This window comes from Camelus bactrianus, chromosome 13 (assembly GCF_048773025.1).
Source record: "Camelus bactrianus isolate YW-2024 breed Bactrian camel chromosome 13, ASM4877302v1, whole genome shotgun sequence".
In the NCBI taxonomy this organism is placed as follows: domain Eukaryota; kingdom Metazoa; phylum Chordata; class Mammalia; order Artiodactyla; family Camelidae; genus Camelus; species Camelus bactrianus.
The window spans coordinates 36,673,426-36,697,536 of record NC_133551.1 but is presented as its reverse complement, the minus strand read 5'-3'; the positions used below and the strand labels follow the sequence as shown (position 1 = coordinate 36,697,536).

At 36.2% G+C, this 24,111-nt stretch overlaps 1 protein-coding gene across 2 annotated transcripts in view; it reads right to left on the bottom strand.

Annotated features, from left to right (window-relative positions):
* MYSM1 (Myb like, SWIRM and MPN domains 1) overlaps nt 1–20,220 on the bottom strand; it is a 37,736-nt gene extending 17,516 nt beyond the window's left edge. Inside the window, exons 1-10 of one of the 2 annotated variants that reach the window (XM_010958377.3) lie at nt 20,110–20,220; nt 16,368–16,443; nt 14,760–14,830; nt 12,840–12,917; nt 12,723–12,746; nt 11,512–11,590; nt 8,731–8,829; nt 6,431–7,197; nt 2,518–2,648; nt 1,291–1,394 (exon numbers count right to left, since the gene is read on the bottom strand). In XM_010958377.3, the coding sequence (XP_010956679.2) occupies nt 1,291–1,394; nt 2,518–2,648; nt 6,431–7,197; nt 8,731–8,829; nt 11,512–11,590; nt 12,723–12,746; nt 12,840–12,917; nt 14,760–14,830; nt 16,368–16,443; nt 20,110–20,174 (1,494 nt within the window). In that variant the 5' untranslated portion in view covers nt 20,175–20,220. The remainder of the gene's footprint in view (nt 1–1,290; nt 1,395–2,517; nt 2,649–6,430; nt 7,198–8,730; nt 8,830–11,511; nt 11,591–12,722; nt 12,747–12,839; nt 12,918–14,759; nt 14,831–16,367; nt 16,444–20,109) is intronic. The other variant, XM_074376391.1, reaches the window with a different exon arrangement.
* Nucleotides 20,221–24,111: the final 3,891 nt, after the last annotated feature.

The window sequence follows — 24,111 nt, the reverse complement described above, 5'->3', positions numbered from 1 at the left end:
ACATTAATACACAAAACCAACCAAAATAATAATTTTCTAAATATCAATTTCTCCATTAAAATAGTGTAATCCCTGATCAGTGATGCTTGACTACATTTTATTAATTTATGTTCAATAGTTAGCACTCCACAGAAATAAATCAGTGATGATTTTCTAAATTTTATTTTGATTTCTTCTTTAATTTTCATTTCCTTTCACCACCTGGGAGTTATAACTCTAGGGCAAAAAATATTTTTTAAGAGCAAAAAGGACCACCAAGAAAATGACTGTGGTAGAAAACTTAAAGAACACACAGCAAGAGGTATAATATTGAAAACTAGAAACAAAATAATTATATCTCAGGCACAGAAAGGAAAAGATTGCCCAGTTAATACAAATAGTAAAAAATTATAAAGTTGGTTACTGGATTAGTAAAATCCAGTTTTACAAACATCAGTTCTGAAGCCTTTAAACTGTACTGGCTGCCAGAAGCCAGCGTATGACCAGCACCACTCCCAGCAACTACATATGAAAACATCCTTTCTTAATAAAGTAAACTAGGTAGAAATGGTTTTTCAGCCTAAATATTCTGAGATAAGTATCTACTCTATCATCTATACTTTTTTCCAGTATCGTACCTATTACCAATTTCACCTATTTTATTAGTAAAACCAGTAAGACCACAATATGACTCTGCCTTTTAGGAAACTTGTTGGATCACTTACTTTTAAAATAAGATGCATACATTTAAAAATCTTGTAAAACTCCCTAACCTCAAGAATTTAAAAATAAAGGCTAAAATATTTTGAGTTATTCCAAAAAGCTGAATCTTACAATAAACTTTAAGCAAACAAAAAACAAATGAAGGAGAAAAAAACAGCTCAATTGTTTAGTTTTAGAAGACACATTAGACATAGAAATCAAGACCAAGCAGTCTTGGGGGCGGGGTATGTACAGCTAAGTGGTAGAGTGCATGCTTAGCATACACGAGGTCCTTGGTTCAACCCCCAGAACCTCCATTTAAAACCAATAACAAAACCAAGCAGTCTAAGACCACTTTAGTGAAACATCATACTTCTGTGTAAAGTTTGTAAGTGAATTTTGAGGTTGTTTTGGGGTTTTTTGGTCTTATAAACCAAAATGAAACTGAATGGAAACCAGAAAAGTAAATGGCTCGGATGAAACATAAGAGAAGACATGTCCTTCCACTAAACGGCTATTTGTTAAACAGGTGAAAAGAAGCAGGCACGCCTTCCTTAGGAGGGGAGGGAGCACTCTGGTGAGACCATTTAGGGAGAGGTGGCGGCTTACCATAGACTGCAGACGCTGGGCGAGTTGGTACGCTTCTACCGCATCTTTTCTGTCTCTGATTCGTACTTTATCGACTGGTTGTGGCCTGTTGTATATGGCCTGTTCTATTGGAGTCCAAGAAAAACAAAACAATCCATTATTTTATGGAACTCATTTGTTAACAGAAAGACACATCTACACTGACTACTAATTGTAAGCCAATTTCTAAGTTTTTTTTTATATCTGAGCTTCTCTCTTTTTCTACAATACACATTTGATGTGCTACTTGGTAGTTCTCACATAAAAGTTATTCTAACAAAGAAATCTCAATAAAACACTTAGGAAACAGGTCAGTTGCTTAATTTCTGATTAAATGTTAAGCCCACTTTGCTAATTTTGGAAGTCTAATACAGAAAACATGATTTCATTTTTCTTATAGTGGAGAAGGAAACGATGACTCCTTAGTTTCCCTGTAAAGCCAGGCTGACATACAATGCTTTGGGCGAAAAGACACCAAAATAAAGGACAGACCCCAGGGCAGGCTATAAATTCTATCTACCGCTACATGAAATGAAATAATCTCTGACAGGAAGTTTTCTGGTTGTCTTTTCATAGACACAGAATACAGAGTATACTTCTCTCAAACCATGGGTTGCAAGATTCTAATTACCTTATCACTTTGCAACTATAACTATTACCTTTCTTCAAAGTTCTCTGTCATGTTAATTCAATAAAAGGGGAGAATACATTTTAAATTATGCATATTCATTGACTTTAAATTTGAGAAAAACTAGGGTGAAAGAAATTTTCTATGATGAAAAATATTTTGGCACTTTTATTACACTTCAGTGTAGAGGCTTATAATTTATTTTACTTAAACATGGCTAGACAGTATTTCTAGCATTAATACAGTATTTCCAAATTAAATGGGCTTTGATTAGACTTTTCATAAAATTACTTTTCTTGACAAAGAACAGCATTCTTAAATCATTTCTACTACTTAGACTGAATGTTTTTCCTTTAAAATCATACCACCAATTTTCACAGTAGGTTAAAGGGAAATATCATTTAATCAACAGAAATCTGTTTTGCAACAAAATCTCAACAATACATTTATTCCATAATGTTACAGCATCTTTCTATATTCTGTATCTACCATTAAGTCTACTTGAATTCACAAAGGAATTAATGGGTGCTGTAAGGATAAAAAATGTCGAGTAAAAGATGTTGTTGGGTTTTTATTTTTACCACATCCAAAATTGATTGCTCCTATCAACTCGAGGTATGTATGAATCCGTCCAATACAATTAACATCCCCACAGTTCTTCAGGCCAGGACGCACTGAGGTCTTATTTAAGTATTTCGGTTTGCATATCTCCCTAATTAAGAGATGGAAGTACAATTATTTTGGATAAATAAAAACATGAAAGAAGATTTCTGGGGGAAATTTTTCATATCCGAAATATTTTTTAAATGTACACCCTCTCAATACATAAATGTGTAGTAAAGACAATGCGAATACATAATACCCGAATGTACTTTTTTCCTGAAGTATCTGTAAGCGAAACAGTAAATTACAAGTATCATTTCTCCCCCAATATTAAATTCAATAGATTCCAGTTATCACAGGACTTTGAAGTTAGAAGCTTATTTATCTATAGATCCAAGCGCAAGTCTGAATCTCTGAATGAAAAGGGCACTTTCCTCATACGTTGAAAGTATTTAGTATTAGACACTCCAGTTTTTAATACGTTATTTAGGTTCTCCTACTTTTACTTTGTTGGACAGCATCTTTTAATTATGAGCTACCTTATAAATGCTTAAAAGTTTTATGTTAATTTTTAATCATTATACCAACAAATACTAAGTGCTTACTCTTAGCGGAAAACAAAAATAGATATTATAGAACATTCTAAAGGAATCAAAAAGTACCCAAAGACTATGAAAGGAATGAGAGGTTTACATAATAAATTAAACACATTATTTACTAAATATACTTAATGCACCATGCTAAATGGTACAACACAGAGTCTGAGTAAGAGAGAACTAAATAATAGTAACAAAGAATTACTGAGTGCTTATGCCAGATGCTGTACTAAGGTTACACATAACTCTACAAAGTAGATTTTATTATTCTTATTTTAGAGATGAGGAAACAAGAAGGTGAGAGGGATTAAAGCACTTACTTCGGGAAGTGACTGTATTCAAACACAGACCTTATAAACCAAGTATTCAGATATATCATATAACACAGGTATTTGTTAATCTTTATTTTATTCTACAAATATTTATTCTGTGTCCTACGCACCAGGCATTGTTCTAGGCACTGAGGATACAGAGATGAATCTCAGGTTCCCGAATGTACAGACCTTACAGTCTAACAGTCAGTAAATTAATGAGTAACACATACTCTATCGTCAGGTAGCAGTAAGTGCTAGGAAGACAAAGTAAGAAGGAAAAGGGGAGAGGGTAGGACAAAAAGGCACAGATTATTTTAGACAGGGTGTTTAGGGAAGGCCTAAGCAGAAACCAAATTTAAAATCATAAATTCTGTCAAAGTTCTGGGAGGTTAAAAAGTAATCTGAGATGCAGGAGAGTGTCAGAAGTTCCATTAAAAAGGTGAGTTTTAGTTCGTCTTGAGAGAAGAGGAAACAAACTGCAAATGAAGGCAAGAAAGCAGGAATGGGCATGATACAGCCGGCTACCAAAAAGCTGCAGGAATCAATAACCTGTATGATCTAATTCAAAATTACCCAAATCAAAAAGCTTTAAACAAAGAGTACTAGCACAGCATTGAGCAAATGGTAAGGCCTCTAGAAATATCTTTTCATAGCATAATGATTTATTCTTTCAATCTGCCTCTGTATTCCAAGCATTGTTCTAAGAGACACAACAATGCACTATATACTAGGGACATAACAATGAACAAACCAGACAAAACTCTGCCCTCGTGGAGCTTACATTATCACGGGGGGTGGGGACAATACAAAAATAAACATATAACATTTTCAGTGGTAGTAACTTCTATACAATACATAAAATGCAGGGTAAGAGAATGAGTAGGTGGAGATATGTGAGCTACTTTAGGCACAGGGTAGTCAGAAAAGGCCTCTAATTTCCCTTGAGCAGAACTGAATGAGAAGAGGAAGCAAGATTCACCAAGAGCTGGTAGGCAGAGAAGCATCCAAGGCAGAGTGAAAAGTCAGGCAAGGCCGAGCTGGAAGCGTGAAAATAATGGGTCAAGACTACAGACTCAGGACTCCCCTTCACCTAATGTGACCTGGAACAGGTCCCTTCTCCTCTCTGAACCTCATTTTTCTCATCTGTAAAATGAGGACAAGGTTGTCAAGAAGACCAGAGATGATTTAAATATAAGGCATGGCATTGGTAAGCATTCAGTAATGATATTGGTTACTATTTTAATAAAGAATTCCGCTAATCAGGGAGTCAACTGCATGTGCTTTCATGGAAAGATCTTTTAGCTATGAACAAATCTAGTAAGACTTTTTTGTTTTAAACATTTAACTCTTCCTTTGTTTGTTTTTTATAACACCACCTCTAGTCTCCAAATACTGTCTTCTATCTCTGAAGAGAATAGATTTGAGCTCCTGCTCAAAACATTCCTTTTTGCTTTCACACTGTTCTGCTAAATCATTATATTGAAATAGCAATATTTAACTGGTTTCATGAACTAAGGCAAATGACATTAGGAAACTACTACCATATAATTTATGCCAGCTATATAAATTATTCTGCCTCATAAATCCAAAATTCAAAGCAATAAATGAAATTTGATTAAAGTAACATTAAGTAGTCATTGATGATTTATATAGGTATTTTTGAGTTAGTTATTATTTTGAAGCCTTTCAATTTTGGCATTCATGCTCTAATTTCTAAAAACAAAATTAGATTACCAATAGAGCTCTAATTTAATCTGTCTTTCTTAATAGTGTGAATTAGGCAATGTGTAATAATAGAGCGATTTATAGAGTCAAGACTTGCAATGAAGTCCTTATTCTGTCAGTAGCTGGTTGTATAATCAAAGGCAGGTCCCTAAAGATCTCCTGACCTCAACATCATTCTATCAAATAAAAAATACCTGCCTATTTCATGGGATTGTTGTGAGGGATCAGATGAGATAAAAGAGCTCCCTGCAAACTGTAAAACAATTATGCAAATATCAGGAGTTGTTTCTCATAGGTATTTTTCACTTTGATACCACCCTTACCTAGAATTCTCCCAATCTCAACAATCTGCAAGCTAACCAAGAGTCAAGAACAAGAAAAAAAACCCTTTCTTTTAGAGTAGGGTTACCTTTAGATGTCAAAATACTTAATATTATGTGGGTAAAATGAAGGTTACTGATATAATAAGCCTGGTTATTTGTTTTCCTTTGGTAATCTTACTAGGTTATAGCAGAGGCCCTCTGTAAAGATGGCTCTACACAATTCGGTAGCTCCTGAAGCAGTAACAATTACAAACGTTAATGATATCTTAATTAAACTATTAGGAAAAATTCAAATTACCTTCAGAGCACTCAGGCTAATAAGGTAGGAAATTTTTTTGGTTTGTTCCCCATCTGTTACTAAATAATTCAAATAAAAGGCACTAACAACTTGGAGGGTAAATTTCACGTATCAAAAAATTCCTATATCCTGATGAAGCTGGATGAACGAATTAGTAACACATTATGTCACAAGTTCAAAACATTTAAAGCAGATATTTGGAAAGATTTCTGAAATCTAGCCACGTTTAATCATACTATCCTTGCCACCAAAGTTTTCTGTCTGTGCACTTCAAAGTACATCATAAACTAGAAAAGACATTCTCCCACTTTCCCAGGGCAGTAGTGTTTTCTGTATCTTCCTGACTTCGTCCTAAGAAGCTGCTTCTTGAGGCAATCCTCCACCCCTTTTTTTCCAGTACAAAGACTCTTAAAGGACAGACAGATGGGTTAAGATAGCTATAGATGACAATATTTACCAAAGCTTTCTAAAGGCTTCACCATGAGAAATTTTAAGCTTTGCCTATTGAAATATATTAACAAGTTAAAGCTCTCTGGAACACTCAATGTAAAACACTACATTCTGCACAGGCCTAATTAAATACTCTAGAGTATCATAAGTCTTAAAATGGCATATAAAATATACTTTCTCCTTACCACTGATCCAAAATATAATTCCTAATTTTCAAATAGCGTTCTGGTGTTTTAGCTTGGCGCCCCTCAAAAAACTCAGGAATGGCTTGTTTTTCTTCTTCTTGAATGATATTTCTATCTATTTCTACTTCTTGTTCTGGTGGTTTAAGCTCTTCTTCCTCATGGCTCTCCTCCATTTGGCAGGAATGAAAAAGCAATTCACTATCACTCAGGTCTTTCTGAACTCCACAAGGCTCTGGAGAAGGCAACTGCCTGGCATCATCTATTATTCCGTTTCCATCATGCTTATCACAGGTTTTTGTCAGTTCATTACATTTCTGATCATTTAATTCAACTGATTTTTGGTCACCGGTGCTCTGATTTTCAGTTCGAAATGTAACTTCTGAGCTTGAAAGTGTTTCCATTTCATTTTCTTTTATATTCTGAAGACATTCCTTGGAAGATTTAGAAATGGGCTCTTCCCGGCTGTCAGAAGCAATGAATTCTCCTTGACTGGTTTCATGACTTGTACTATTACGGACGTCTAAGAAGAGATCACTGCTAAGATTCTTTTGGGGAGTTTGAGAAGTCAACTCATCTGCCTCATCTGTGATGTCCACTTCTTCATCATCAGATAACTTTTCAATTTTTACAGCATTCAAGTTGGGATCAGCACGTCCCCTTAAACCTGATTGTGTCCACGCCTTTGTGCCTTCACCTTCATTTTTCACCTGAAAATCACTGACGTGCTTCTGATTTGGTGTTTCCTTTTCTGGAGCATCTAATTTTACCTTATTAAAAATCAAGATAAAACCCCCATAATATTAACATTTTAAAATTTAATCACTGGCACAAAAAATAGGATAAATACAGAGTTATTAAACTGAGTACATGTCAATGGTATATTACACCTTTACTGTGCTTTTCTTTAAAGGGTTTACAACTGCATTTTAAATGTAAAAAGATCATCATTGTATCTGAGGTTAACTGGCTTACTATGTAGAAGGGAAGTAAAGGGTAGCAGGAGAGAAAAGGAGTTTTGGACATTTAGCCTGAAATAGCCTTTACTAACCTTGCTATTTAAGTTTCCTGTTTTTATCTTAAAAATGTACATAAAATTTTGCATTATTTTATTATATTAATGTTTCTTTTAATATTAAAACGTACTCTTTCACCTCAAGTCTTTGAGTAAAACTGACACTCCAAGATGCCCCGCATTTTCTGGTCTGAGAAGAATGGGAACAGGAATAACTAAGTTAAGCGTATTCTGTTCCATAATGCCTTCACCTTGGTGAGCTATCTTGAAAATATTTTTGCTGCTTAAAAGAGGGAGCAGATGATTGATCTATGATGAATCCATTCCATTACTTACTTCCTATGCCCAAATGACACTAAGTTAGATAAATCTTATATACAGGGTAAAACCCATTACAGTTGACCCTTGAACACTGCAGGAGTTGGGGCGTCAACTGTCCACACACTGGAAAATCTGCACAGAACCTATAGCTGGCCCTCCGTATACATGGCTCCTCAGTATCTGCAGTTCCCCCAATCTGCAATTACACATCCACGAATTCTGCAGTACAGCAGTTATTTACTATTGAAAGAAATCTGCACATAAGTGGACCTGCTCAGTTCAAACCCATGTTGCTCAAAGGTCAACTGTATTTACATTAAAAGAAAACCCCAAATTTCACTTAAGACACTTAGAAATTCTACATCATTATGTTGCCAGAACTCAAGCAGAACATATTAGAATAATTCTAAATATCAAAACAACATGGTGTAAATATAGTACAAATACTTGAAAGACTAAAGAACTAGTCTATAAACCTTTCTGAACACTACAATTTATTAAAATTGTCAGATAATTCTTCACAACAATTGTACAAGTTATACTGCTATTGAAAATATTTTACAATCACATTAGCATTTATGGTCCCTAATCTCTAATCATTCTTAAAAGTTTAATATAAATATTTAAAATTTTCCAGGAAATAATGCCCTCTAAGGTTTTCTCCTTGGAATACTACTAGCTTTATAAGATGTTTGGGAACAATTAACATTTTGTCCTTATATTTAACTGCATGAAGTTACGCGGATTAATATAATACCTATTTAATAGTAATACCCAATACATTCAGGATACACTTTGAGATTGCTGAAGACAAACATTTATAGGGTACTTTATTATGAGTATAAACTACTTTCTCTAGAAAAACTTTGAATATTAAGGCTTTAATGCCTGAATTAAAGAAGTATGTTTTGCTTACTAATTTTATTTATTTTAAATATTATCACTAGGATATTTACATTTTGCTTACCTTATTTTTAAAGTATTGTCTGGCATAACTCTTCACTTGTAAAACAGTGCGACTTCCAATCAGCTTTGCAATTTTGGTCCACCTTCGGCCAAACTTAGCCTATGTTATCAAAATGGAAAAGAAATTGCTTTTGATTAACTAAATATTCCAAACAACTACCACATTAAAAAAAAACCAAAAACCAGAACAACTCATCTTTATTTTCTAAAGCACACAATGAAGCCTCATATATGGTTAAGACTTAAAATCAAAGCCCACATTCTTCTTTTGGAATCTTGATTTCTAGAAACAGACCAAGATGAATTAGAAATTTGTTTTCTTTTTATAGCTATCTAAATGAAGACCCATCACTTCTATGCATGCCTAACAGTATGTATTAGTATTGAACATTATGATGTTCCAAATCTAAGAAAACTTAAAAAAAAAAAAGTGCCTGAAAGGCAGGCATATTTTCCAGTTACAGAATCAACTGAGTATGTTCTGACACTAATTTCAAAATATATTCCATCTGATTCCAGATTCCATCTGTTACAATATCCATTACGTGTTCCATAGCAGATACTTTTACACTATACAGATATCACTGACTTACAAAAGTGAATCACAAATGAAGCAATCCACAACTGACACCTCCCTATACACCTCCACTGTCAAAGGCTGTGTACCTGCTATCACTGAAGCTATGGAGGGACAAACTGAGAACTTAAGGGAGCTCAGGTGTATTCTGAAGAAAAGAATGCAATATAATTTTAAAGCTAGATGGGATTTCCAGGTATCAAGTCTATTATTTGATACATGAGTCTCCTTTACATCTCCAACACAAGATACTATTCCTCACAGGAGTGCAACAATCCTAATTTTTTTTTAAGAATTCTTAAAACTATTGAAATAATGATTAAAAAAAAACCCACAATAACTCAGGGAAGTTGACCCCAGGGCCAGACTTACAGGCCAGGCAGTCATGACTTGTGGTAGCAAGTCTTCAAAGATCTGACCTAAATGATAAACCTTAATTTATACACTTACTTCTAGTAGTCATTAGAAACTCTTAAAACTGAAAGTACTTCTGGGAAAATTATTAGTAAATATAAATTAATTATTTAAGATTGCTCTTAACTAACACCTGGCTGAGATCAACTTACTTTAGAATTAGTTATCTGTGTTGTGTGATGAAAGAAAATAGGTAACCTGGTAGCATGAAGCACTTATGGAGACAGGAAAGATCTGGATGAAGTGTGACTAGTTAGGACAGCAGGGGCCTGGGCACTATGAAAACTGGAGAGGGGATACTGACAAGAGGAGCAAGGAAAACATTCACCAGTTTCAAAACAGAGCAAAGGGACAAGACAGAGAAGGAAAAATCTTCATCATTCAGTACTATGTTATTTCCTTCTCTCAAGCCTGAGAGAATTCAGTCTACAAGCAAATGATATCAACAGGTTATCAAGGTTGGGAATACAACCAACGGTTCCATGTATTTTTGTGGGGAAACATTCTAAGTATAAAATATCTGTTTACACATATAGAGATATCTACATATGTTCATACATAAATACACATTTGCTTTATACAGGGACAAAATATCTCTGGAAGGACACACAAGGAACAGATGACAATGGTTACCTCAAGGCAAAGAGAACTAAAGGCTGAGACAGGAGTCAAAGAGAGACAACACCCTAAAGTTTAGGTACCATTTGAATTTTGAACCATGCAGTTATAGTCCCTGTAACTACCAACAATGTCAACAACAATAACTGAAAAATTTACAACCCATTTGTGTGTGTATGTACATTCTGGTCTTTGGTAAGGGATAAAAACCCAAAGTTGTCAGCAATCTTAAATAAATGACTGGTTAATTAGATTATATAAATGACAATCATGCAACAGAGCATCATTAATATACAAAACATCAACAATACAGGAGAAAAATCTCAAAGAGATAAAACCTTCAAGAGAGTTTATGTATTTACATAAAACACCACAAAACATAGTTTACTTCCTGTCATTTGTAAAAATATTAACAATGTTTCCATTTATATCATGATTCCTATGTAAATATTACATAAATATTCTACATATGTAATATACAAATATATAATTTCAAAATTAATTAGTGTAATACTGGGTAACATGTACCTTAGAAAAAAGACAGAATCTACTATTGACAGTTAAAAATTTGACTCCTTTATTATTGACTCCTACTGACTCCTTTACATTCAGGAGTACATTCATAATTAGAAACTGGCATCCATATTTTTTCCATTATGCAACTTGCAGCCATTTAAATAGATCTCTATGAAACATTCATGCAAAACAAATGTTTCTGGTCTTCAATTATATCCACTGAAATATTTAGACTGTGTGCACAATGCCAAATATCTAAATTTAAAAAAACTCAGCTGATCACCCAGACAGTTCCAAATATATGTTTTTTTCCAAGAAAAAAAATCAGGTAACTAAATAATTTTGCTTTTTAATCTGGGTAGTTGGTACCATGTATACAGATATAGCTCAATTTCTTGGGCTTTATTAATACCAAAAAAAAAAAAGGTAAAAAAAATCTAAAATATTGATCCAAATTTATTTTAGTAACTTAGATATGAGTTAAAAAGAATTCTCTTTTACTATACTACAAATATCACTCTAACCAGAAAAACTATAGGTGTGATCATTGTAATTAGAAAGAAATGTCTGGTCTCTATAAATTAATTTAACCTTATAATTCTATCAATATTTGCTTCCAGAATTATTTTACTATAAATTAAAAATTGCTCTATTTACCAGCCCTTGTTCAAACAGCTCTTTTTCTTCTATCGTCCACTTTACTGAGTAACTGGCTGGTTTTGTAGGAGAGTGTACCCTGAGGGGAAAAAGAGGAATTGCAAAAAAATTTCTGAAATGGAACATTCCATATTTACGCAGCTAAAGGTTATAGATAGCCATGGGCTAAATTCAATACTTTGAGTCTAAGAATTAAAAAGAAGAAGAAGGCTGCAGCCTGGACCTGGGGGAACAGATTTACCCTGTCTTATATACTTATCTAGCTCAGGATAGGAGCCCCCAAATATATAATCCTTGGGTCTGAGTGAAGGTAACACTAAAAGACATCAAAGGAAGTCAATGTGGTAACAAATAAATAGGCTCCCTTAGACGGGAAACAAAGCAGCACATGTTAGTACATTTCTAAATCCTGAGAGGTGTATAAGAGTTTAAAGTGGCTCCAGATGTATTATCTCTCTGATTCTTCCATGTAAATCTATGTAAATATCAAGCCAGAAAAGAAGTAAAAATACTATGGCATTACATTTACTGCTTTTGAAATGCAGGACTTCAAGAAATTAAAAATAAAATAGTGATGAAATTCAACAATTTAACTCAAGCAAACCGTTAATCTTTTCATTGACTTCATTTTTTGGTTGCTGTTGTTTGTTCAGCAAAATGCAAAAGCCAAAGTCTGCTTGGTGCTCAAACTCTTGGCAATTGTAAATCCGCAAATCTACTCTTTATGGGATTATAAACATGCCAAGTTTAGAAACAAGAAATAACATCAAATTTTCTTCAATTATAGGGAAAGGATGTTTATAAAACAGTTAATTCTTAATTTCTCTAGATCATTTTTGAAACAAATTCAAATTAAATTTTTGTTTTGAAATGGCTGAAAATTAACTGACAGGCCAATAGAAATCAAGTCAATTCCTAATATATTAGAGAGCAGCTTTAAAAAAATTTCCCCACAAATCACTAGAAAACCATCTTTTCCATAATCTAATGGAATTGACTATGTAAGGCCATAAAAAAATTCCAACAAATAAATAACATCATAAAATTACCTTGTAACATTCCAATATCTGTATAAGAAATAGTGATTTAAATTTCTGTATAACCCAAGGTCAAGAGGGCTCTTCCACAGGCCAACTATAACTTATTGCTTAATCTTCCCATAATTTTTAACTAACCAAGAAGATGTTGAAGTATAAAATGTAAGTACATACATGATTTTTGCTGTTTTCTGCAGACTGCACCACATGAAAAAAGAAAATAAGGAAGCTGGTGAAGAAGTTTTTAAAAATACAATTCAGACTTTTAAAAGTATTATAAATTGATTTTACCTCTTCATGTATTTTTTATCATCTTCCTTGTGATCAAGCCAGAATTTTTCTGGAAGTGACTTTTTGGATAAATAATACCTGTGTAACTATTAAAGAAATATTTAAAACAATAATAAAGTCATATAATTCTTATGTGACTTATATACAGTAGCATTCATATTCTTAAGAAAGTCACATTTGAATTCTAGCTGAACCAATTTCTCAAAAGACTTTTCAGGTCTGCGAAAATTATGATGAAAACCTTTACACCTCACAGGGTTGTTATATAGATTAAATATTACCTGTGAAGTCACACAAACACAGTGCCTTGCACAAAATGTGAGCTACATAAGTGCTAGTTTCTCTTATCTTCCCTATCAGAAGTGGCTAAGATATATCCTCAATGTCTTATTTAAATCTTTTTTTCCTAATACATATGGGGAATGTAACAGGTGAATCTGACTGATTGCCCAGGGAAATTTCAGAGTTTCAGTGGAAACAATACTCTGAATGCAGGGTTGTTCTCTACCCTAATAAAAATAACAGACACGTAGGTCAAATCTATCAGGGAGCCATTCTCTAAGACTTCTTAACACTGGCCTATACTGCAATACTCTCAGATGAGTCTGAAGATATTCTTCACTTAACAAATATTGACTGTGTATCGTGTACACCAGGCACTATGCTAGGTGCTGGGTGCCGAGGACAAAGATACAAGAAAATATCATCCTTGTCCTCCAAGAGTTCACATAGCTTTTACTGTCATCATTTTGTTTCCAAATCCGGAAGTGAACCAGGGACAACCTAATAAGTATTCATTAACCTAGAACTGCACTGTTCAATACATTAGCCAATAGCCACATGTGTAGCTACTGAGTACTTGAAATGTGGTTAGTATAAACTGAAATGTACTGTAATATAAAATATATATTGAGATTCAAAGAGTATAAAACAAAGAATGCAAAATATCTCAATGTTTATATATCGATTAAATGTTGAAGTAATATTTTAAATATACTGTTAAATAAAATTATTAAAATTATTTCACCTGTTTCAAATGTGGCTATTAGAAAACTAAGTAAGATCTATATGCCTTGCACTATTTTTCTATTTAAAAGCAATCATCTTGGCTATAACCGCAATGTTAGAGAATAAAAAAGCCTACAAAGGGTTAACCTGTGATAATTAAGGGTATAACGACACCCTGAAAACAACACAGCAATAACGAAGAATAAAGAGAACAGAAATTCTGGCTTAAAAAGGAGGTAAAACTCCACGAAGCACAGATGAGCTAAAAGTAAACCACTACTTATTAGACTAGTGTCAATAATCTTTATAAATCATAAAATCAGAAACATTTTGTTCAGTCTTTTCATTTTACATAGAAAAAAACAGAGTCCCAAAAAAGTTTAGAAAGTTAAAAATCACAAATAGATGAAAGTAATAAGGACAAGAAGCCAGTGGCTGAACTGTGAATGATGATCTACAATTTCTGGGGGAAAAAATCTTCATTCTGTAGTTTTGTACTTTTTACTTAGATTCTTCCCACTGAACACCTGTAAAATGGTAGAAGAACTTTTACACATTCTACTTGTGTCCTTGGGCAAATTAACATCTCTGGGTTTCAGCTTATATAACTGCAAATGGAGGTTTGGACTAAATGATTTGAACTTGGACTAAAGATTCTAGCTGATTTAAAACAGTCTATAATTTCTACTCAATATTAAGATAGTATAAATAACTGGTTGACAACAGAAACTCAAAAACATTAAGTCAGATCTCAGACTCAGCAGTAAAACAGAATGGTAAGTAACACATTATATACTAGCAGTCTGGGGCCAGATAAAACTATCTAGTAACTAACAGTGGTCTTTATAAGTTTTGCATTTATAGATTTTTAACCCTGAAATCTTTACTTTCTTCATAATCATTAAAGGATACTCTTCTTCCAACAACATTTTCTCAATGACAGCTCTGTTCTCTTCACTGATGGTGCTATCCAGAGTCCAAGGCTATTAAAAAAGGGAAGAATACATTTTTTTTTAATTTACTGATTTTGATATTATCATGTTTTGTTAAGTGAAAATTCATAATACAATGATTACAAATAATAAAGCTACTATTTACTGAGCACAAAGACATTTCTTTGATTCCCATGATAATGCTACAATAGGCATGATTACTTCACAGATGCATCCACGATGCATTCACTAACGTTTCAAGTGGAAGAGACTCGAGCCTTGGATTCCAACACTCAGGCTCCTACCCATGATAAAGTAATGATGTCTATCATGTATGAGGAACTATTAGGTTATTAGGTATTTTGCTAGATACTGCATCCATTTCTAAAACTTACAATTCTTTTTGTTTTCTCCCTTAAGCCACAATTTCTTCTTAAATAATCAAACAAAACTTAAAATTTTTTAGCTCAGGTCTCTTCTCCCAGCTCTATCTAGACTTTTACAACCAACCACACACTCAGAATTTCCACCTGGATATCTAACAGGATTCTCAGACTTAACATACTCAAAACAGAACTCAGCATCACATACCTTCACCTGCTTCTTCCCCAGCCTTCCCAACTTTGTAAACAGCACTATTAGTCACCAAGCTATCCTGGCTAGAAACCCAGCAGTCATCTTGGTTCTATCCCTTTCCCTCAATCCCCACAGCCAATATACCAAGCAATTCTACCTCTAGCACATAATTCAAATCTGCCAACTTCTGCCACAACCTCAGGCCAAGCAACCAACAAATTCTGCTCAGGTTACTACCACTGTTTCCTAGCTAGTCTAATTACCCTCTTGCTTCCTACAAGTATGAGAGCTGTTTGTTGCCCTCCAACCTTGTCACAGGTGTCACCCCCACCCCCTCTCTCCCACTATATTCTAGACACTGGGTTTCAACCAGAGACTTTACGCTATTCTTTCTGCCTAAAATGTTTTTCCTCAACTCTTTACATATCTACTCTCCTCTATTACTTTCAACTTAAATGTCCCCTCCTTAGTTTCCCTCACTGACAAGTTTAAAGTCGGTTTCCCACCCTGTTACTCCTGGTCAGCATCGTGCTTATGTCCTTCATGATCTATAATTAGTCTACTTGTTTACCACCTGACTCCCTTTAGAATGTAAGCTTCCTGAGAGCAGGACCGTGTCTGTCTTGATTACAGCTGTATCCCCCAAGCTTGGCCTAGTGGCTGGCACATACTAAGTACTCAATAAATAATCACTAAATAAAGAAATGAACCATGCAACAATCCCCATTTTTTTAGATAAAGAAACTGAAGTTAACAATTTTGATAAGTAGAGCCCCAAGTCATACTTAAATCCAGCTGGCTCCAAAGCTGTTTCCCAAGAAGCCATTTTTCAAAGTCAAAAGAAGAATAAGCCCCTTCTATTTTTAAAGTAAGAAAAAGGTTTCAATATATTACCCCTGTGGCTGCTGAGAACTAGCACCAAGTTTGTTTGTTTGTTGGTTTGTTTTAAAAAAGAGGTACTCTGGGCAATAAGTAATATCTTAATGCACTGATGTTTTCATAAAATACTTACAATAAGACCATTCTCAGTTCTCCATGATGAATCAAGATAGTGATCTTGTAAAACAGATGCTGTATTTTCATCACTTCTGTAATAATTAAGAAAATGGGTATAAAAGTGAGATTATACCACTTAATGAATATTATTACACAGCATAGTGACTGGCAGGTTTCAGATGTTAAGCAAACATTTAGCTCCCTTCTCCTCTTAACAGATTTAATATTGCTGATGCCTGCTCTACCTCTGCTCTGTGAAATATATAGTGGCTTTAAGCCTCCCTATGGAAACTGCTAAACATTAAGTCTGTTCACTTCTTTTGTTTCCAAAGAGTAAACAATTTCACAAGGAAAAAAATACCCCAAAGCAGCAACCACAACATGCTCTGCGGCTATGAACCAACACTTCAGAGTTCTTTTGATGCATTTGGATGTGTACACAGGAATTCAATTTTACAATTAATTCTTTTAGTTACATCTAAAGGATAAAACCCATCCTTCAATAGCACCACCCTTAAAGGGAAAAAAAAACAAAACCCAAGAATAGATGGAAGAACCAAAAGAAAATACTCGGACACTACAGTGAAGAGATAAGAAATCTGATGTTTTAATAACGCATATAAAAAAAACTTGGGTTATTTGGGGGGTTTTCTATGCCCACAGGGGATTAAACTTTGTTAATTCTCATTCCCTTCACTAATAATTAGAACTCTCTAAAATCACAATGTTCACTTCATATGCAAAAAGTTGAACAGTTAAGCTTGGGGAGGCTTAATCTATGATAAAATGAAATTTAATATTTGCTTCTGTATGTTTTGAAGTTAAAGTTTCTGAGTTATTGACTTTTCCTAGACCTAATTTAGTGGTAAGAATCTGTACCTCTTAGATTGCAAAAATCTATCCACAGGTTTACCTCCATATGGCATATATATATATATATATATATATATATATATAAAAAAGGTTTACTGTGTGCCTCATCCAATAAGAATGTTAGTTCTATGAGAGTAAGAATTTAGTTTTGATAACTGCTATATACACAGGGCTTGGCATATAAAAGATAATCAACATTTGCTGAATCACTGAATGAACAAGGTAGATGGGACATGTATCACACAGGTCTCTAGGAGTTAAGGAATAAAGATTTTATCATAAAGCCAATTGAGGACTGAAGGGAATAACATGATCAGATCTGGATGTGAGAAAATACTGCTCTAACTTCAAAAAAGAATAGAAGGGAGCCAAGAAGACAAGGAGCAATTAAGAGGGAGTGTGATTATATAAATACTATAGAGAGGTGACAGTAACTTAGACCTCAAGAACAAGCAGTGTGAACAGGAAGTGAACACATTTGAGAGGAAGTGAACACATTCGAGAGGATCCTCAGAATCAATACATTCTTGACAATTGATAAGAAGAGAGGTAAGGAAAAAAGGATAAAGTCTAGGTCTGTGCCTTGCATGACTGGGTGGATGGTGTCACTTACTGAACTAGGGAACCTGGAGAAGCAGGTTGGGTGGTGAAAGTTTATAAACTGAGAATGAAGTGCTTGTGGAACATCCAAGGGCAGATAGAGTCAGAGAACTGGATAAATGGATCTGAAGCTCAGGAGAGAGATTTGGGTTGGTAACGGATTTGGAAACATCAGCATGTATTAGGGAATTTAAAAACTAATTTTTATAGGTCAAAATGGCTAAACATTGGCAAAATCTCATATGGTCCAACCTAACAGACAGAAATTTTAAGTCCTGAGAGACAGACTGTGTGGTCAGTGACAAGTCTTATGACAAAATCCCTTGGAACTATGACTTAAAGAACAAGCAGAAAGAGAATGAGAAAGAATGGTAGGAGAAGTAGAAGGGAAACCAAAACATTTCAATGCCATCTTCTAACTTTGGTAACTAGCATTGAGCAAGGACTTGAAAGTGTTTTCAGTTAATCCTCAAGGGTTCCACAAAGGTTATCATCAGTTGTAACTACACAATTCAGGGGGCACCTAAGTGTTTATTCACATTAAATTCCATGCGCTTAGAACCCCAACACCAGGGAGCAACGTTCACCAGAATATAAAGTTAATAATGTGCCTTGGAGCTGTGTAAGGCAATGGCTCTGACCATCAGGAACCAGTAATCTTTGTTATTAGTTGCATGAGACTAAGATGATCACAGGTGCCACCAACAGACCTAAGGCTCAAGCAGAAAAATTAAAGAGAAAGGAAAGGATAAAAAGGGAGAAAAATAAAATACAACCAGAAAATAAAGAAGAACCTATGGAAAAAGGATAGAGCCAATGCTCTGAGAAGATGACCTTAGTGCTTCTAAGGCCAACTCATTTCTCTCTGGACTGAAGAATCTCTCCCACTTAGTTTATAGACTTGTTGTGAAAGGTAAATTAAATCATGCATATAAGAGCACTTGGTCAAGATTAACTTAGTCTACACAAATGTGAACAATGACTGTTACTAAAGGCTTCCTATTCATCTGTATAACTTTGGACTGTTTTGCCCAAAGATCTGAGGGAGAATGTCTATATGAACTTAATTATTTCTCATTTTTCAGTGCTTCAGAGTTCAGGACAACTTTAAACCCATTATTTTAGCCCTTCGTAGGCAATGTTAGTACTCTTCTCCACTTCTCCCTATTGATAGATTGGACCATGTGAAATTGCTATTTTATAGGTCAAAAACCGTCTAAGATTGGCAATTTTACATGGTTCAACCTAGAAATTTCTAATGAAGTTCTTCATAGTTACAAGCAACATAGCTAGCTGAGTTTATAACTGAGGTCTCCTGATTCCTGACCAGTCTAGGCCTGAAAGGAGATTCTGAAAGCATATTTTAAAAATAATATGTATTAATTTCTTTCTCCGTAAGCAAGGAGTCAAAGGGCTAGATCTCTCAAGCTAGAGGTTGCTGTTTAAAACCACACTGGCCTGCTCTGCTTAACTGGTACGAAAGAAACTGTGACGCCTCACTGGGTCCTCACAATACCATCCCTGAGGTTAACGGGATGGTAAAGAACACATTTACAGAGCACCTGCCTTATTCTAAAGCACATCCCATAATTATTTCATTAGATCTTCACAATAACTGCATGAGGTACAAAACATGACTGTCAGCATATACATGAGCTGCCTGAAGGTTAGACAAAGTAAACGTCTGGCCCAAGGTCACACTGCTAGTAACTGGTAGTGCCAGCCAACACATAAGGAGAACCCAGAGCTGTCCAACCCTAAAGTCCCTGCTTTTTTAAGTCACGCTGCCTCTCGGGAAGTTTTTCACAACTACCCCTATGTGTCGGAGGAAACCAGTGGCTGGTAGGGATAAAACGACACGCCCAAGGTCACACAGCTTGCAAGTGATGGAAAAAGGAATCCGTAAACTCGGGTCCCGTCCAGGGGCCGCCCTTGTTCTAGTTATTGTTGGGCGGCGGCAAGGGAGCGGATTCTAGGGTGGCAGTAATGCAAGAAGGAATCTAATTGCTAAAGAGTGTGGAATGTGCCAGGCGCGGCGGGCACCCCACAGCATCCCGGTAAAAGGTGAAGGAGCCCTCCGACACTGGCCTCTGGTACCCGCCCGCTGGGCTCAGGAGGGGCCGGCAGGCGGGATGGGCGCGGCGTCTCCCTGGCCGCCCGGAGACCTGGCCCAGCGGATGGTCTTCCGCTCCCTTGGCCCTTGCCAGAACCGCGGCCTTTCTAGGGTACTCTCCTCGCATCCGCGCCCATCCCCGTCTCTGCAAGACCCGGTCTCCACGCCTCACCCAGACTGTGCCGACGCCGGCACCACGTCCCCTTCGACATCCACATCCGCCTCTTCAGCCGCCATGATAGGACCTGACCCGAGCCGTCCTCCCGAGAGATCCCGCGAGAGGTGGAGGCCCTGAAGGCGGGGCCGTGTGCGTCACGGGGCGGGGTTGAAGCGTCGGGCAGTCCCTCCCATGCCGGGAAGCGGGGCTTTCAGAGGAGAGATGTCAAGGAGGCCTGGGGCTTGGTCCTTTGACGTGTAAAGACCTTGGCAAGTGGCCCAGGCTTGGGTTTTGAAGAGATTATGCTCTTGGATAAATTCTTTGGTGCTTCACGTCTCTCACTTGTAAAATGGGGATAAAAGTGCTGAAAAGATCAAGCAAGACCTTCTTTGAACCGTAAAGGTTTCTTATCTGCTGGTTTGGTTCCTTCCTTCCTTCCTTCCTGCCTGCCTGCCTGCCTGCCTGCCTGCCTGCCTGCCTGCCTTCCTTCCTTCCTTCCGTCCTTCTCTCTCTCTCTCTCTTTCTCTAGAAAAGGGTTATTCAGCACTTATTGAAGTGCTGAACAATGTCTGTTTTAAAATTAAAGAAACATTAAGAACATAACTTACGATTGCACATTTTATTTTGTAGCAATCTTTACAATTAATTAAAAAAAATTACTCTTATGCCCAAGGATCTTCACAATAACCCAGTGAGGTAAGCAGAATTGGTATCATGAGTCATGCTTTACAGATGAGGAAACTGAGTCTCAGAAAGCTGAAATGACTAACAAAAAGGATAGACAGCTAGTCAGAGACAGAGCTGGGACCAGAATCCAGGCCTTTTTGACTCCTTGCTGAAGTTCAGCCTCTACAAATCATGTTGTTAGGGACGGTGAATGATAAACACCATTTCTCTCAAAGAATTATGGCCTCTGAAGAAATTAGATATTGACCTTATGTATTCTTCTGCCTTAGCATTGATCACTCATGTTCCTGTAACTGTTCTTCACTTGTCTGCCTCCACTGGACTATGAGTTCATTCAGCACAAAGACTGTATTTGCTGGTCCTTGCACTAGTCCTTATACTACCAGCATTCTACATGGTGTCCAGCACACAGTAGGTGCTCATAAATATTGAACTGATGAATTAATCAGTTAATGGAGCGAGTTCACGTCCCACACTATTCTGAGTTTATCCCATCTCACTGTTGTGCTCAAGCCATAAGGTGAGCTGTACTATGAATGTGATGGTAGAAGATAGAATGTTTTGTAGAGAGGGAGATCCAGTGCTCAGAAACTGAATAGTGCCCCATCCTTAGGGCATGCTGAGGGTGATTTTCCTGTTGCCAAAGGGCTTATCTAGTGACCAGTCCCAGTGGTAACTGACATGCCTGGCACAGAACAGGCATTCTAAGATATTTATTGGATGTAATTTACAGCAAGGTTAGAAAGATGAACATGGCTACATAGTCAAAAGAAATGTAGAATACAGATGACTTTCATGAATCTTTACATACCATGCTGGATGGGAATCCTGATAGTGAGACAGGAAGGAAAGGGGCAGGGCAGAACCATTAAAAGAATAACACAGCAGTTAGCACCAAGATGGTAGAAAATTCAACTCCCAACAGACCTTGAGGCCCAGGATGGTGGGAGGTTTGCCTTCCAGGAGACCTTGAGCTTTATTATACACTCATTGTAATACATTTGCATGCTAAATAGCACTCCCACAGGCACCATGAGAGTTCAGAGGCTGACCATAAAAGGTAAAAAAGTGGGTGGTGGCCCAATTCCTGGGAATTCCCACCCCTTCCGCAAAGTAGTTGAAGTAATCCTCCCACTTGTTAGCGTGTGAATTTGCTGAGCCCATTAAAAACTACTCCACACCTTATGGCCACTCTCCCTTCTGAGTGAGACGGCCTGCACTCTGTCTATGGAGTGTGTATCTACTTTTATTTTAAACTAAGCATCCAACCCCACACCTTGTGGCCTTTCTCTTGCCTTCTGAGACAGCCTGCACTCTGTCTATGGAGTATGTATCTCTCCGAATAAATCTACTTTTACTCAACTGTGGCTTTCTCTTGAATTATTTCCTGCACAAAGCCAAGGATTCACACTTGGTGAGGCAGATCCCAGGGACTCACCTGAGACCTGGGACACGGCCATCCTCTCATCCCACATTTTCCTGTATCAGTAGTACTATCTGGATAAATGTGATATCAAATGCCTTCCAGACCATGACACAGAAGACCATGTGGACAGCACCTCCTGCAACACAGAACTGAAGGCTGTCTGGCTCAGTGCCAGCCATCAATAGCATTAAAATATATGCAGCAGGAAGGAAAGTCCTGTACAGAATTTGAATATACCTCAAAGCCTTAGATGTAAAGGCCTCCCTAAATAGGGGGACTAGTCTGAAGCTTCCCTATTCATACACTATGCTCCAGGTTTGCTGGCTTTATGTGAAACAAATTCCATACGAGTCTAGCCCAACCCTACTTGATGGGGCTATAATCCCACAGTTGGGTAGACTCTTGAGGCCTGGTCTACTATTCAAAACTCCCTGTTCTAGAGGTCTGCAACTCTTCAAATTGTCTAAAGACCCATTTTCTCACCAAGTAATTTGAAAGAAGAATGAAGAATTCAGAATTCCAAATTCACAAATACTTACATTCCTGCTGTGGTCGATATGGAAGAAATGACATTGAACAAGATGGACTCAGTCTCTGCTCTCATAAAATCTATCAAACATGCTATTTCAATATGCTGTAGTAAGTTCTATGATGGAGGACTTACAAGTGCTGTGGGATCACAGAGGAGGGGCACTTATCCTAGGATAAATACTCTCCTGTACCACGTTTTTGAAGAGGATATTGATCAGTTAAAATTTGAGAGTAATGCTCTAGTCTCTGGGAAATACCAAATAGAAGACCCTGTGCCAAATGTGGAGAAAGAACCAATGGAAAAAGTTTACAAGAAATAGTGCTTGATACTTTCTCAAAGCTTAAAGACAAGATCTGAAGTGGCCAAACTGTTTCCAAGTAAACTTAACTGCGTACCCGCTCCACAAAAAAAAAAAAAAAAAGGAAAAAAGCTCAAGAGTGGTAACTACATCGTAAATATATAAGATTTTTTTCTTAGTATTTAGGTCTTTTTGAAAGAGAACTGACTGCTTACACAAAATTAATCACAATGTATTGTGAGATTTACAGCACATGTAAATGTGAAATATATGACAATAATAATATTGTTTCAGAAGAGAGAGATGCAAGTACAGGCATACCTCCAAGTTATCACAAGTTCTGTTCCAGACCACTGCAATAAAGCGAGTATCACAATAAAGTGAGCCACGTGAATGCTTTTATTTCCCAGTGCTTATAAAAGTTAACTTTGCACTATATTGTAGTCTGTTAAGTGTGCAATAGCTTTATGTCTCAAAAAACACAATATACATAACTTCATTAAAAAATACTAAACAGAAAGACCCAATTACAATAGTAATATTACTGATTACTGATCACAGATCACCATGACAAATATTTAATAATACTGAAAAAGTTTGAAGTATCATAAGAATTACAAAAATTTGATAAAGAGACATGAAGTGAGTAAATGCTGTTGGAAAAATGGAGCTGATAGACTTGCAGGGTTGCAACAAGCCTTCAATTTGTGAAGAAATGCAACGTGCAAAGTGCAATAGAATGAAGTATATGCCTGTGTGTTCTAGTAAGATTATCATATAATGTGAAGTGGTGTAATGTCACTTGAACATTTCATCACTGTGTTATATTAAGGTTGTATAGTATAAACCCTGAAGTAATCACTACAATAACAAAGTTTGAATGTTAACAATGAAACTTTGTTCGTGTGTTACTTGTATTATTATTTTTTAAAGTAATAAAAGGAGAGTGTTTGCTAACTTGCTAAGCAACGTAGAACTAGGAGCTAGGAATGAGTGGAGCAGGAATTAAAATCAAAACCAGCTTCAAATGTAGTATAATTTTCCCCACACCTGATTGTCTTTCTACAGATTTTC